Here is a 13,175-nt window from a genome sequence, read left to right as displayed (position 1 = left end):
CGGAGAGGGAAAGAACCGAGAAATTGGAAGGAACAAAAGGAATGGCCCTGAGGTAAGTGGTAGATGAGGCCACCTCATCTCCCTCTTGACAAAGCAGCACCATTGGAGAGAAGCCCCCAGCAAGCGCACAAGCCAGAGGGGGCCGCTCCCCAGGAAAAGACAAGACACAGGGCTGTGTGTCAGTCCTAGGAAAAGGTACAGCACTGTAGGGAGCCGAGTTCTCAAGGGAAACACAGCATAAAGCAGCAGAAAAAAGCTCAAGAGAGGATGGCTGGCCCAAAGGGCTTGTGTCTGGGGGGCGCCAAAGACAGTAAATATGGGCTACAGTAACTGTCTTCACCCAAGGTTTTGAAAAAAAGTGTATTTGGAAGAGTCAAAAAGCAACTTGGGTGCCACTGCAGACTACTTTTCTCATTCCCATCAGTTTCTGTTCACTACCGTTATTGGTACTTCTGTCTACCAGCCACAAATCCATCCACTTCAACTAACATGCAATTTTTTTTTTTTTTTACCATGCCCACAAAGATATCTTGAGGCTCTGTCAAATTCCTGTGTCAAAGTGAGGAATTATGTCTACAGCACTCCTCTCAATGTGATAATAAGCCTGTCTAAAAAGAAAATGGCATGACAACCCACATTGGCCACTAATGAACTCACTTCCTTAAGTGCCCATGGTTCATGGTCAATCATCTGTTCTACAGTCTGGACCAGGTTCAACCAAGCTCCTACCATTCACTAAGACCAACTTCCACTTACTGCACATAGAGCATGTGCCAGATGCTTTGTCAGAAGCACTTTAGGTAAGTAATCTTCACTAAATCCTAAGCAGTGAGTCCTATTACCCCATCTTAACAAAAGAGAACCCAAGGCTCAAAGGGCAAGCATTGGTATAAGTAACAGCTAGTGAGTGACAGGATGGGACCCAATTCTTTCTGATTCTGAGCTGTATCTTCTGAAACCCACCTTTCCTGGCTACTTTTATTTTTTCCTAATACTCAGGACTTTACATCTTTTTGTCTTCCTGTTCTCAACACCTCTCTTTTGTTCAGATTCCTTTAAGACCATCAGCTACTGACTGACAAAGCTCTTGAGCCTACCAAAGGTCAGTGCCTTGGGATCTAAATCATCCAGGCCTTGAAACTTCTCTAGGGCCTTGCCACTGTAGGAACTCATTAAAAATGCATTATGGGCCCCACTCCAGACCTAGTGCATCAGAACCTGCATTTTGAACAAGATCCCCAGGGGGTTTGTGTGCACATTAAAGTTTGAGAAGCACTCATCTAGAAAAACCTCAGGCTTGCTACATCAAACTTCTCATCAGTTCCCCTCACCACACCCCAAAAACCTTTCATGTCATTATTTCCCTTGACTTAAAAACTGCAGGTTAAACACAGCTCTAGTACAGCATAATGGCAACTAATACCTAAAATAACAAAAGCACGGTGGCTATATAGGACATTTTCCAAAGAGTCCGATGTCTGAAAACATTGGTGGGGTGCGCAGAGGGGAGTGGGGTGGAGAGAGGGAGGGTGATAGTAACAAGGAGCAAAGAATATATAAGATTGGTACAGACTGGGGCGCCCGGGTGGCTCAGTCGTTAAGCGTCTGCCTTTGGCTCAGGTCATGGATGGAGCCCCGGGTCCGGCTCCCTGCTCCACAGGAAGCCTGCTTCTCCCTCTCCCACTCCCCCTGCTTGTGTTCCCTCTCTCGCTGTCTCTGTCAAATAAATAAATTTTAAAAAAATCTTAAAAAAAAATGGTACAGACTGTGGTAACAGTTTTGGGAAAAATGTTGACCGGAGCAAGCTGAATGTTGCGAAAAATATTCAAGACAACCAAAAAAAGACTTTGTAAGCTCATACTGGGCAAAAACAAAGGGAGCTAGGACCTACTGCTTGGAGCAGACACCTGTTAAGAGAGAAGGAGAAGCACCACGAAGGACACTGCTGGGTCAGGTGACAAAACTGGACTACGAACAAGTTTAATGAAAAGTATTATATCAACTTTATGTTGACTGGAATTGAGAACGGCTTTGTTATGTAAGAACATCTCTATTCTCAGTGGTTCAGGAAGAACTTATGTAGAGACAGAGAGAAAGAGAACATGCAATTGATAAAGATGAATGTCAACAATAGGAGAATCTGGACAAAAGAAATACAAGCATTCCTTGTATAACTTTATAACTTTAGTAAATCTGAAATTATTCCCAAACAGAAAGTTTCTTTTTAAATGACACGAAGGAAAACTAGTCAATTCCCACTGGACTTTCTCCGCCTCTTTAAAGGTAACTGGATCTAGCCTGAAAAGGAGAATCAAGTACAAGTAATAGGGCCTAGAATCCCCAGCGGGGGTGACAGGGGAGGGGAGGGGGATGATAATAAAGTACCTTTCGAGCCTCTGCCTAGAAGAAGAAATAATCTTCTTTTAAACAAGCTTTTTAAAACCTCAAAAACATTTGTATATCTGCAGGCACACATGTGGACAAAGTTCTGCCTTCTCAACCAAGCATGCCAACCCACTCCAACAGTAATTAGCTCAACATCTGGCAGAGAGCAGGGGATCAGTATCTGCTAAATAGTACTGGAAGGAAGGAGACATCACATCCCTTACAGCCAGTATGCTCACTGAGGCTACACCCTTTCCATCAAGGTTATTCAACTTAAGGACACAATACTTGACTTAGAGGCAACTCGGAACAGGGGGAAAAAATTTCAGTTCATCCCAACCCAGCCCATCACCAAAACAGAGGTTGAGAGAAGTGGTTACTTGCCACATCCAATTTGTGACAATACTCCTTCCGCTGGTTTCCAATACTTTCTTCAAAGAGAACTAAACATATATAGGTACAGGTGGAACACAGCTACTCTGTTTGAGGAAGGGCAAGATGAAAGAGGCACCTCCCTGCCATCTGTTGGGATCCTTGCAGCCATGGATACACACTTCTGTGTTCAAGTACGAAGAGCAGGAAAGAACGCTTCGCTGAACACCATCCCAGCCACATAGAAGAACAGGGGAAAGGCTGTTCTGATGGCTCAGAAAGGGACAATGCCATCTAGCAGACATAAGGTCTGAGTGCCCCGGGATTAATACCACCTGGGTCACATCAGCACCTCCATGCAGTTTCCTGCAAATATTACAGTGGAAGGGGCCAAGAATACAGTAGGAGTTGGACTAGAAGATACAGGGAAGAAAACCTAGTATAAACAGGTCTAGGATTTTCCAGGTATTTTTATATTTCCTTCAACTCACAGAAGGAGCCAGGTTTCTGGAAACTGCCACCCGTGGTCAGATGCCCCGGAATGACCTGACTGCCCCTAAATTGTCAACTCACACAGGGCCTGGCCAGGCAGTTCTTTGAATGTCTACAGACCAAAGGAAAAGCTTCTGGGGAAAGTGGCACCTCATTTCAAGAGATGGAACCTGTCTTGCTCTCGGCTCAGACCCTGAGACCACACTTCCCTTGACGTAAGGTTGCTGGGGGGCCAGCACTGATCCTTAGCAGCTGAGAATCAGGAGGGAAGGAGCCAAAAAGCTAGAATTGATAGGTTTCCCTCTTCCTAACTTGAAGTAGGAAGTGTATTTACTGGAAAAGCTTCATAACCTAAAACAGTGGAAGTGATAGGTCACTTACGCTGCAGGCCAGTAACTTATCTCGAAGTCCACTTCCCATCACAGGGCACAGAGCTTCACCAAGGCCAGATGTCAAGTATTAACCCAGATGGCTTGGGGGGTGGGAAGTGTGGGAGAGAAGTCCATAGTCACCCTTCAATGGGAGCCAAGGCCCTAACCTCTGCGCTCTATTCCTGAACTCCACAACTCGGGGACCATAGGAAGTCTGAGATTTACCAAGTCCCTCCAGCCCCGGTGGCCAAGCGCATGGCACTTGTATCTTCCAAAAGTGACTAAGAAAAGCAGTGTGCTCTTCCTGGGGCAGAGGCACTCATCCCCACTCATATGCTGGCAAGAATCAGCATCAGCTACAGACAGCTCTCAGGGAAGTCACGGAGCGGGGAGGGGAGAGGACCTGGCAGAGGGTTCCATCTCATTAATGCTACCTCAGAGGGTACAGGAGACCAAATCAGCAGTAATATTTTTAGACTGATTGTTAACTTTCTCCACTTTCACCCTTCTATGCCAGCTCCTGTGGGTTTTACAGCTGAGTCACTGTTCGAATTTTCTGAAGCCTTCCCCAAGAGTACAAAGTCACCCAGAGTCTGATGGTGGCAGCAATAATGGCAGCAAGAGCTTGGCACTGGATGTGGGTATTGCAAGACACTGTCTGAGTTTGAGCTCAGCTTGGGGAGAGACTAGGCCCAAGACATCAGAGTCAGATGCCTGCTAGCTACTGGGAGTAGTCATGGAAAAAACCCAAACCAGGGGCCATTATTTCTAGCCTGAGATTTAGGGCCACATACCTGGAACCCTTCCTTCCCTCTCCCAACCCTTGGTTCTAGGCTGTGTGCTCAAAATCCATCTGAAGGCATAGAGGTAGGAAGGGGGAGGGAAGCACTCACTCCAGGTACAACAGACTGCTCTTTGCCTAGAACTCCAACACTGCAACTCTCCACCGCACCCCAACTCCCCACACCCCAACTCTGCACCCTACCCCAGCTCTCCACCGCACCCCAACTCTGCACCCTACCCCAGCTCTCCACCGCACCCCAACTCTGCACCCTACCCCAGCTCTCCACCGCACCCCGACTCTCCACCGCACCCCGACTCTCCACCGCACCCCGACTCTCCACCGTACCTCGACTCTCCACCGTACCTCGACTCTCCACCATACCTCGACTCTCCACCGTACCTCGACTCTCCACCGTACCTCGACTCTCCACCGTACCTCGACTCTCCACCGTACCTCGACTCTCCACCGTACCTCGACTCTCCACCGTACCTCGACTCTCCACCGTACCTCGACTCTCCACCGTACCTCGACTCTCCACCGTACCTCGACTCTCCACCATACCCTGACTCTCCACCGTACCTCGACTCTCCACCGTACCTCGACTCTCCACCGTACCTCGACTCTCCACCGTACCTCGACTCAGGTGGCAGTCTTCTGAGTGTCAACTGCCTCCACCGACTGTGGATCCCACAGGTCCAAGGTGGTACCCAATATAGCCCTTCTCCCCTGTCTTGCTCACTGGACAAATTTCCTTACCTGAAGAAATGACATAGCCAAGTCCTATGTAAGGTCGGCACACATGCCCTCCTACCCAACTTACTTCTCACCTAGGAGGCACCCTATTGTTTAATGCTTCCCAGGCCCTCCCTCCTCTGCACGGAAAGCTATCCCTCAGTAGACTACCTGACTCCATGACAGAATTCACGTTCCAGTGTATGACAAAATTTTCTGTAAATGCGTCTTCATGCCTTAGAAGCTATGGAGGTTCAGAGATACTGATTTTTGAAGAAATCTATCCATCCAGCTGATCAAAACAAGTAGGAGGCAGAAGAATAAGAGAGACCTTGACAGAATTCTACAGTTAAAACTACCCAGGATTAACAACACGGGGGCTTGGCATTCATCGTTCATTCAACAGATCCTTATAAAAAGCCATGAGCCAGGCACTGTGCTGCATGCTGGGGATAAGAGCAGGACAACCTGGATAATGGAGTCAGATCTGCACAACTTGGTTGGGTCTAGGAAGTAAGTCCATGTCCTACAGACAAGAGCCCAACTGTGTTTTGAATGTCACCTCAGAAAGGCTGTTTGGAAGGGCAGCAGTAGCAGAAGCAAAAGCTGATCCAGCCTGCCCACCAACGGGGAGCCTGCAAGTAACACATAACCTGACTGGTTGGTTGGCAGTCAGGGAACAAACCAGAGAAGGTTGACAGGTTAATCCCTGAGGAACTTCTATAGGACAGTGGGAGAAAACAAGACATGGCCTCTGGCATACTCAGACTGAGCATCTGGTCTACCCGCTGGGCTTCAGTACAAGTCATTCATTAGGAGTCCCTGGCTTCCAGGCCCCCCCCAGAGTAGATTCTCAGTCACCCCCCTTCCTGCTGAATAATGCTGTATGCAAGAGTCCCCAGGGTGGGTCAGGAAGACCGACCCATCCGGTGGTGCTGCTGATGAGCAGACTCAGGTGGAGGGGAGTCAGAACAGTCCACTGCATGCCCTGGCCTTGAGGGGCCTCAGCAAGGGAACACACCACCTCTGGTCGGACAGCCCCAGGGCTGTATGTGGAGACACCTTAACAGAAGTGTTCTTCAACATGTTAGAGTTCCGCTTACAGGAACACAGATGTAACAGAAAGCACAAGAGTTTTGGAACCAAAGAGACCTGGGTAGAATTCTGGCAGTTGTGAGATTTCTGGTACTTCACAACGTTTGTGAGCTTATCTCCTCATCTTTACAACAAAAGTAATGCCTGTACACACTTCACAGGACTGTGCAAGCATTAAAATCACGTGATGGACTTCACGTAGGAAGCAGTCAGTAACTAGTGGTTTTTAGTCATTCCATCCCCCATCCTGAGCTATTGAGGACAGCTTTCAGAGCCCTGCTGTTCCATTACAGGACGTAAGACACTGCCAGGAAGACAAAGGTAGTGCTGGACACAAGACTTGGGGTCTAAGGGAAACACCCACTTCTAACAGTAAAAGGCTTCCTTCCCAGCAAGAGGTGAGGCCTCAGGGTAGGCAGAGTCTAGAGAGCGGGACCCCACAAAGTACCATATCCAAACGAATACTGGCCTTGTGGGCACAAATCTCAAAACCAAATTCCACTCCAGGGTCTTCAAGCAGGCCTCTGAGGCCAATGGAACCCATGCAGCAGAAGGACTCTAGTCCCTTCAGAAAGGTCTCCATGTACCAGCCTCACGCTGAGAACCTGATGAAAGGCTGTCCCTACGCCAAAACAAACAAACAAAAACAAACAAACAAAAAATCCCAAAACCCTTAGGGGAGAAAATGGAAGTATCCATCATAGCAACTATCATGCTGCATTTGATATGCCTTCTCACCTCTTTTCCCTTGATAGTCATGGGGATTTTATTCACTGATGAATAACCTAGTACCTGGCACACAGCTAGGGCTCAATGACTGATAGTCTTGGCTAAATTTATTCAAGCAAAAGCCCTGCTATCTCTACCCTTGCCCCCAACATTGCTAAATACTTAAAAGTGGCAGAAGATGGTCAAACGTAAAGCTATAGCTGCCTGGGGAAATATATCACCAAACAGAGCCCAAGGAATAAGCGTGCACCTTGCGCTCCACACAGACAGCCCAGTACCATGCTGTAAGGATAACTCCCAGACTGTACAGAGCTGTTGAAATACCTCCTCCCCCCTGAAGAAAGTGAGCTAGTTGGTCTTCAGATGGGAAGGCAGTGTAGGCATTGGAATGTGGGCTGCATGTTCCCGCACTGCTGGCAAGGGTGCCCAATCTGGCACTGCAGCTGGCCGGTGGGAGGGCTACATCCTACTCCAGTAGGCAGCACCCTCATGTGCGCTTTCCGAGAAGGCCCCGAGCTCAGAGAAAGAAGAGGGATGGCCATCACCAAAGCTTCAAAATTCAAGGACATCATGGATGTTAGGGATGAGTGTGTCCTTAACCCTCAGAAGGGAAGACAGAGCCACACCAACCCTGCCCATAGCCAGATCATACCACTGGGGCAGCCCTCTGGTCCCTGCGAATGCTAGGGCCACAGACTGCAGTCCCTCCCTGATCCACAGAATCATGTAATATTTATCACGAAAGTGCCTGAGATGAAAGGTGGAGAAATAAATCAATCCCCACTTTGGAGACAAAGAGCCGTAAGCACAGGACATTCGGTAGCAGGGAAGCCAGAGAAATTTTGGTTGTGTCCAAGCTATTTTTTATAGCCCAATTTCACAGTAACTTTCAGGCCATGTTCTCCAAGGCCCAAGTTGGGTCCTCCTGCAATTCTATGTGCTGTAATACTTTTCAAAAGGACCCCTGTAGCTAAGACAGACCAGAGCCAAAGAAGGGCCACGCCCCAACCTGGTGTCAGTGAAATAGTGCCTTAGTCCAACAGGGATCGCACAGACAGGTGCCCACCTCCTCTGTGAGCTCTTCTGTCTTTTGCTCAGATACCCTGGGACTGAGGACAAGGCCAGCTTCATAGGCTATCCAGGTCGACCTCAGAGTACCACATAAGAGAAGTGACCACGGCCTCCAAGCCAAGATCTCCAGGCACAGGATACACGCTTGCCCAGGGGAACAAGGCACCTACCAACATTTCTGGACAAACCTGAGTCAGCTCAAGGCCAGTACTTCAAGAAATTCTACCTTAACCAGAGGTAGTTACTTAGGGCAAAGCTGTTCCCCATCCTCAATCAAATAAAAAAAAAAATCCAGCCCCCTACCCCCAATCAAATGGGATTTTGCTGAAACAACTGGCCATTAAAATGCCAACAGACACAACAGTCCCAGGCTCTGCAAAGCATTCTAAAAAAAGACCTGCGCCAAACAGGGTGGAGGCCAGAGAAATCAACAAGACAGCACCTTGCTGCCTTGACTGTCAGTTTCTGGAGCAGGGGAGGCGAGGGAAGGATGGCAGGCTCAGTGCATCCCATGGTCAGCACCAACAGCAAATGGCTGCCCCACCCCCACTACCTTTCCATCTTCCCAAAGTATCTGCTGCTGATACTCTTTTTATTAAGACACAATTCACATAAAGAAAAATACATGGATTTTAAGTTCCCTGTCATATTTCCTAAGTTCCCAATTCTTCCCGAATACTCCAAGACTTGGGTCCGGCCAACCCTACACACCACCACCCCCGCCCCGCCATGTACCACAAGAGGGAAATAAACAGGCACTGGGAAGGTCTCATCAGAAGCAGCTCAAGGGGTTGCCAAGAAGCCCCTTCAATCTGTCCCCACCAAATCCTCCCAAGGCAACAAGGAGTCCTAAAGGGGAGTGGCTCTTCATCCATTTGGTTACCCTTCACACAAAGAAAAACAAAGCCTCCGCAGCTTAGAGTTACTCCACCCCAATGACCCTGCCTACCCCTTGCCAGGGTTCAATGCTCTTACCCATATGTTAAGCCAATTCCAATAATCCTAATGTCACCCAGCCTCACCTGAGGTTAAAATTATTCCCTTGCCATGTTTCAGGGACCACCCATCCTCATATAGAGGTCCCTAGTTTTAAAAACCACTGAGAAACAGAATCTGGACATCCAGTGATCAGCCCCTTAGGTCCCCTCCCCCACCTAAAAGTGTTTTGCTTCATCATCTCCAAGACAGGCCTGGGCGCTAGGGGGTTAGCTGGATCTTTTCTGCATAAGACTGTCACCTTGGGGACCCTTCTCAGGGCCACCCCAGGTGCAGACTAACAACTCCAGGGAATTTATCAGGGTAAGTGGAAAAGCCATGCCTGCCTTTACAAGCAACCATCTGTCCTGCCACACTAACAGCCAGCATTTCCATCTCTTGCAAAACAGCTCCATGTTGTATTGGGGTGGGGGGGGGGTGATGCAAAGGGGAAGAGAACAACTGTTGCTGTGGGTGTCTTCGGTCGCCACCCCACGCGTCCCCCTCCCCCAGCCAACTCGTTGCCTGGCACTCACCCGAGTGTGTGCTGCTCTGGGCTGAGGAATCTGAGTCCTGGGTGCTCCAGGGTCGGTCCCAGCCTGTGAGACTGAGGGACTGCAGGCCAAGGCACAAGTCATTTGCATCTGGGAGGCCCCGGGAAGAATCTTGCGCAGAGGTGGGGAAAAGCATCCTGCTTGCAACTGTTTCTTCAGAGTCCTGGAAGTCTGCTTTGGACAGGACGACAGCAGAAACCCCAGAGTTAAGGGCTGTTTTCCCCAGTATCATCGACAATAAGTATTATTAATAGTAGTTTCCCCAAGCCCAAGAAACAGACATCCAAGCTGGCTGGACGCTGCGGCCGCTGCCTCTGCACTTTTGGGGGCGTTAGAGCGAGAGCAGTTGCCATACAGCCCCCCTCCCCACATACACACCCCTATCCCGTCTGCATTACAGACTGGGCCAGCATGTGATCAGGCTGCTGATGCTTCCCGCTGCCAGTGACATCAGCCGGCTGAGCCGTGCAATAGAGAGCGGCATCATCCCTCACAGAATGGGGGAGGAGCAGGAGGGGACGACAGGGAGGAGACTTGCCTCCCCGGGAAAAGATAGCACAACAGCTACTTGGAACAGTCCGGGTGCAGTGCCGGTAAGTCAGGGTTCCGAGGCAGCGCCCTCCGGTCTCCAGCAATGGTGGCCAAGCGGCCCTCAGGCACGACTGAAGTCCTCTCTGCTGACAGCAAAGCCAAAGCAGCCGACTGCCTGCTTGTGGAGCTCTGCCCTCCTGCCCCTCCCTTCCCCTCCCTCTGCTCTCCACCCCCAAACCCAAAAACACTCTAGTCCTGGACTCTCTCCAGCTGCTTGCTCAAGCCCTGGTTTTGCAGCCCAATGCAAAGCTTCACAATCCTGCTAGCAAAAATCTATGTGCTCCAAGTGGCCCTGAGCAGCACCCTGACACAGCAGTGTTTACCACGGAGGAAGAGAATCACCTTCAGAAAAACACGGCACACTGGGACCCTGGGGAACACCACCTGGTGCTCCAGGCTTGTCTGGAGCAGTTTATCACAGAGAAAAGGGGTCAGCTGTGGCAGACGGAAGGGACTCTGTGTTGCTCAGGGGTGTCTCACAGCCCACACGCCTGGGTAAGCTCTGCCCTGACCAGGACAATCCCCGTCCCCAACAGGATGGGCAGTGAGTCATGAGCAGAAAGGTCAGGTCCAGCTCCCCTACCCTCTGGCAACCACAGGGACAGACTGGGGCGACACTGCTAGAACACTGTCAGAGAGACGGAAAGAGGAGAAACGGTCCCAGTTGTAATCTGCCTCGTCAGAGATCAGGAGCTTCCCCCACCCCGCTCTGTTGACACTCTTTCTCCGGCCTTCCAAGAGCACTCAGAGCTACGCTGGCCAGCCGGGTAGTGAGCCGGATGCCTCACTCAGGGGTGCTGCCCGGGACCCAGGCCCTACTTCTGTGACCACTCACAGCTCCAGCAACAAAGTCCAGCTCTGCGCAGAGATTGTGGAACCGCCACCATTTCCTCTTTCCCAACGTGCTCTCCCCATCAGTCCTTTTCCATCATGACCTGTAGTCACAAGGCTCCCCCCTCAGAAAAGAAGGCAGAGCCAAGTCCCAGCCCCGGCAGGCAGGCCACTCACACCTAGACCAGGCTGGAAGCACGCCACCTTGCTTGCTCTCCTGTGTTCCACGAGCAGTAACCAGATACAGGAAGCAGGCCCACCTGGGACTGCCCGTGACAGGGTCCCAGGCGGGCAGAGGTGGGGATGGTGCTGTTCGCCACAGGAGAAGCTACAGAGCCACCTGCACTATGTCCCCTCGTGTCCTGAGGCACGCGGGCATAGCCGAGAGGGGAGACATGACCAGTCCGTGGGAGGGACTCCTCCCCTTGGAGGTGGTTTTTTCTTTTTCTTTTCTTTTTTCTTTTCCCCAGAGCTTTGCTGCTGTGTCATCCAACCACGTTATTCCTGTCTGGCTGTAGGTACTCTGCTCTCTGTCTGTGTTTGTTAAAGCCCTGCTCACCACTGCACCATGCTGTGCTGTCCTCACCCCAGAACACTCCCTCCTGCTTCTCTATGTCTCCACTTCACACAAGCTAAGGGTATACTTTAAAAATAATCTGCATATACTAATTACAAAAATGTAATGCTACCTTTAAAAACATCCATATTTAAGTACCCATTCCCCCCCAAACCACCTTTCCATATAGTCTCTGCTACCCACCGTGAGGCCACCTACGCCTAGAAGCCACTGTCCCTCCCCAACCTCTAAAATGAGGGTTTTGTGTACATGACTACCCCCATGACCCTGACAAAGAGAACCTAATCACTAACCCTACTCTTGCTGCCCAAAGTCCAACGTGGCTTGGGCCACTGGGAGCTTGTTACAAATGCAGAATCTCAGGCCCCCCTGAGACCTACAGAAATGATCTACATTTTAACAGGATTCCCAGTTGCTGTGTAGGCACATGAAAGTTTGAGCGATATATCTATACAACTTCCACCACCTTCCCACCCCAAGCTGACTGATCCAGGCCCAAGCAGCAGGGTTGTTTAAGGACACTGATGGCTACGTGCACCCAGAAGCTCCGCGATCTAAACACAACCTGACCTCCACCCCCAGAGTCCCCACTACAGGCATCACCTCCGCTCTTATCCAGATCTTCTCCATTCCACGGGTTCTTCCAGAAAAAGGCTTTCACTACCACTGCAGGATTCCTTCACTAGATCCTAAAAATCAATGGAGCCCATACCCGTTAAATGCTTAATGTAGCAGGCTGGGAAAAATTAAATAGCTTTAAAAGTCTGATAGATCTTGCTTTTGCCCACCAGGTCGGCCACTGTCTGATCTCAGACAAGTTACTCAGCCTTCCTGAGCATCTTTTTATCTGTAGGGTGGGAACTGCAGCTACCTTTCAGGATCACATAAAGTGTCTCGTACGCTGCCTGACACAAAGTATTTCATCAGTGTTTCACTTTCAGTAGGGTGACCATATAATTTATCATCCAAACCAAGGCATTTTTGAGAGAGAAAGGGGGCAAATTTTAATAATCACACCAGAACAAACATCTGGCTTTAAAGTCAGTCAGTCACAGAGACAAAAAGTACAACATTGGATAGTTAATAATGTTGTAGTAACATATGGGGACAGATGGCGACATTATTTACTGTGCAATGAGTAACAGAACTGTCCAATCGCTAGGCTGTACACCTGAAACTAACGTCACGCTCTATGTTAATGATACCTCAATTAAAACAAAATCATACCAGGACAGCCAGCTTAAACAGAGACCGGAGGCGAACTGGTAGGCACCGTCACTCTATCCACAGCCAGCTGTGTTCAGAAACATTTTACTCAAGGAACAGACTTTTTTTTTTTTTTTTTTTTAAGTAATCCCTATACCCAATGTGGAGCTCAAACTCACGACCCCGAGATCAAGAGTCACACACTCTACTGACTGTACCAGCCAGGTGCCCCTCCAGAAACCTTTTACTCAAAAAGCCTCTTTTCCAATGGCTGCCTAATCCTCTCTCTCCAAATTTACCATTCTGCTCCACCTCCTTCCTCTGTACTGAAAGAAAGTTTGAGGAGCACACTGTCAACCAGGCCAACATGCAGTGAGGGAAGAGGTCTGAAAGGCAAAGGGTAATTTCAC

At 49.5% G+C, this 13,175-nt stretch overlaps 1 protein-coding gene across 1 annotated transcript in view; it reads right to left on the bottom strand.

Moving 5' to 3' along the window:
• CPEB1 (cytoplasmic polyadenylation element binding protein 1) overlaps positions 1–13,175 on the bottom strand; it is a 75,457-nt gene that overhangs the window by 16,328 nt on the left and 45,954 nt on the right. Inside the window, exon 2 of the mRNA XM_028089423.2 lies at positions 9,543–9,731. Within this exon, the coding sequence (XP_027945224.2) occupies positions 9,543–9,696 (154 nt within the window). The 5' untranslated portion in view covers positions 9,697–9,731. The remainder of the gene's footprint in view (positions 1–9,542; positions 9,732–13,175) is intronic.

Source organism: Eumetopias jubatus, unplaced genomic scaffold (genome assembly GCF_037043125.1).
Source record: "Eumetopias jubatus isolate StellerSeaLion01/CBP00866 unplaced genomic scaffold, mEumJub1_p1.0 scaffold_7, whole genome shotgun sequence".
Lineage (NCBI taxonomy): Eukaryota > Metazoa > Chordata > Mammalia > Carnivora > Otariidae > Eumetopias > Eumetopias jubatus.
The sequence above is the reverse complement of the archived record's forward strand: the minus strand, read 5'-3'. Positions and strand labels throughout refer to the sequence as shown.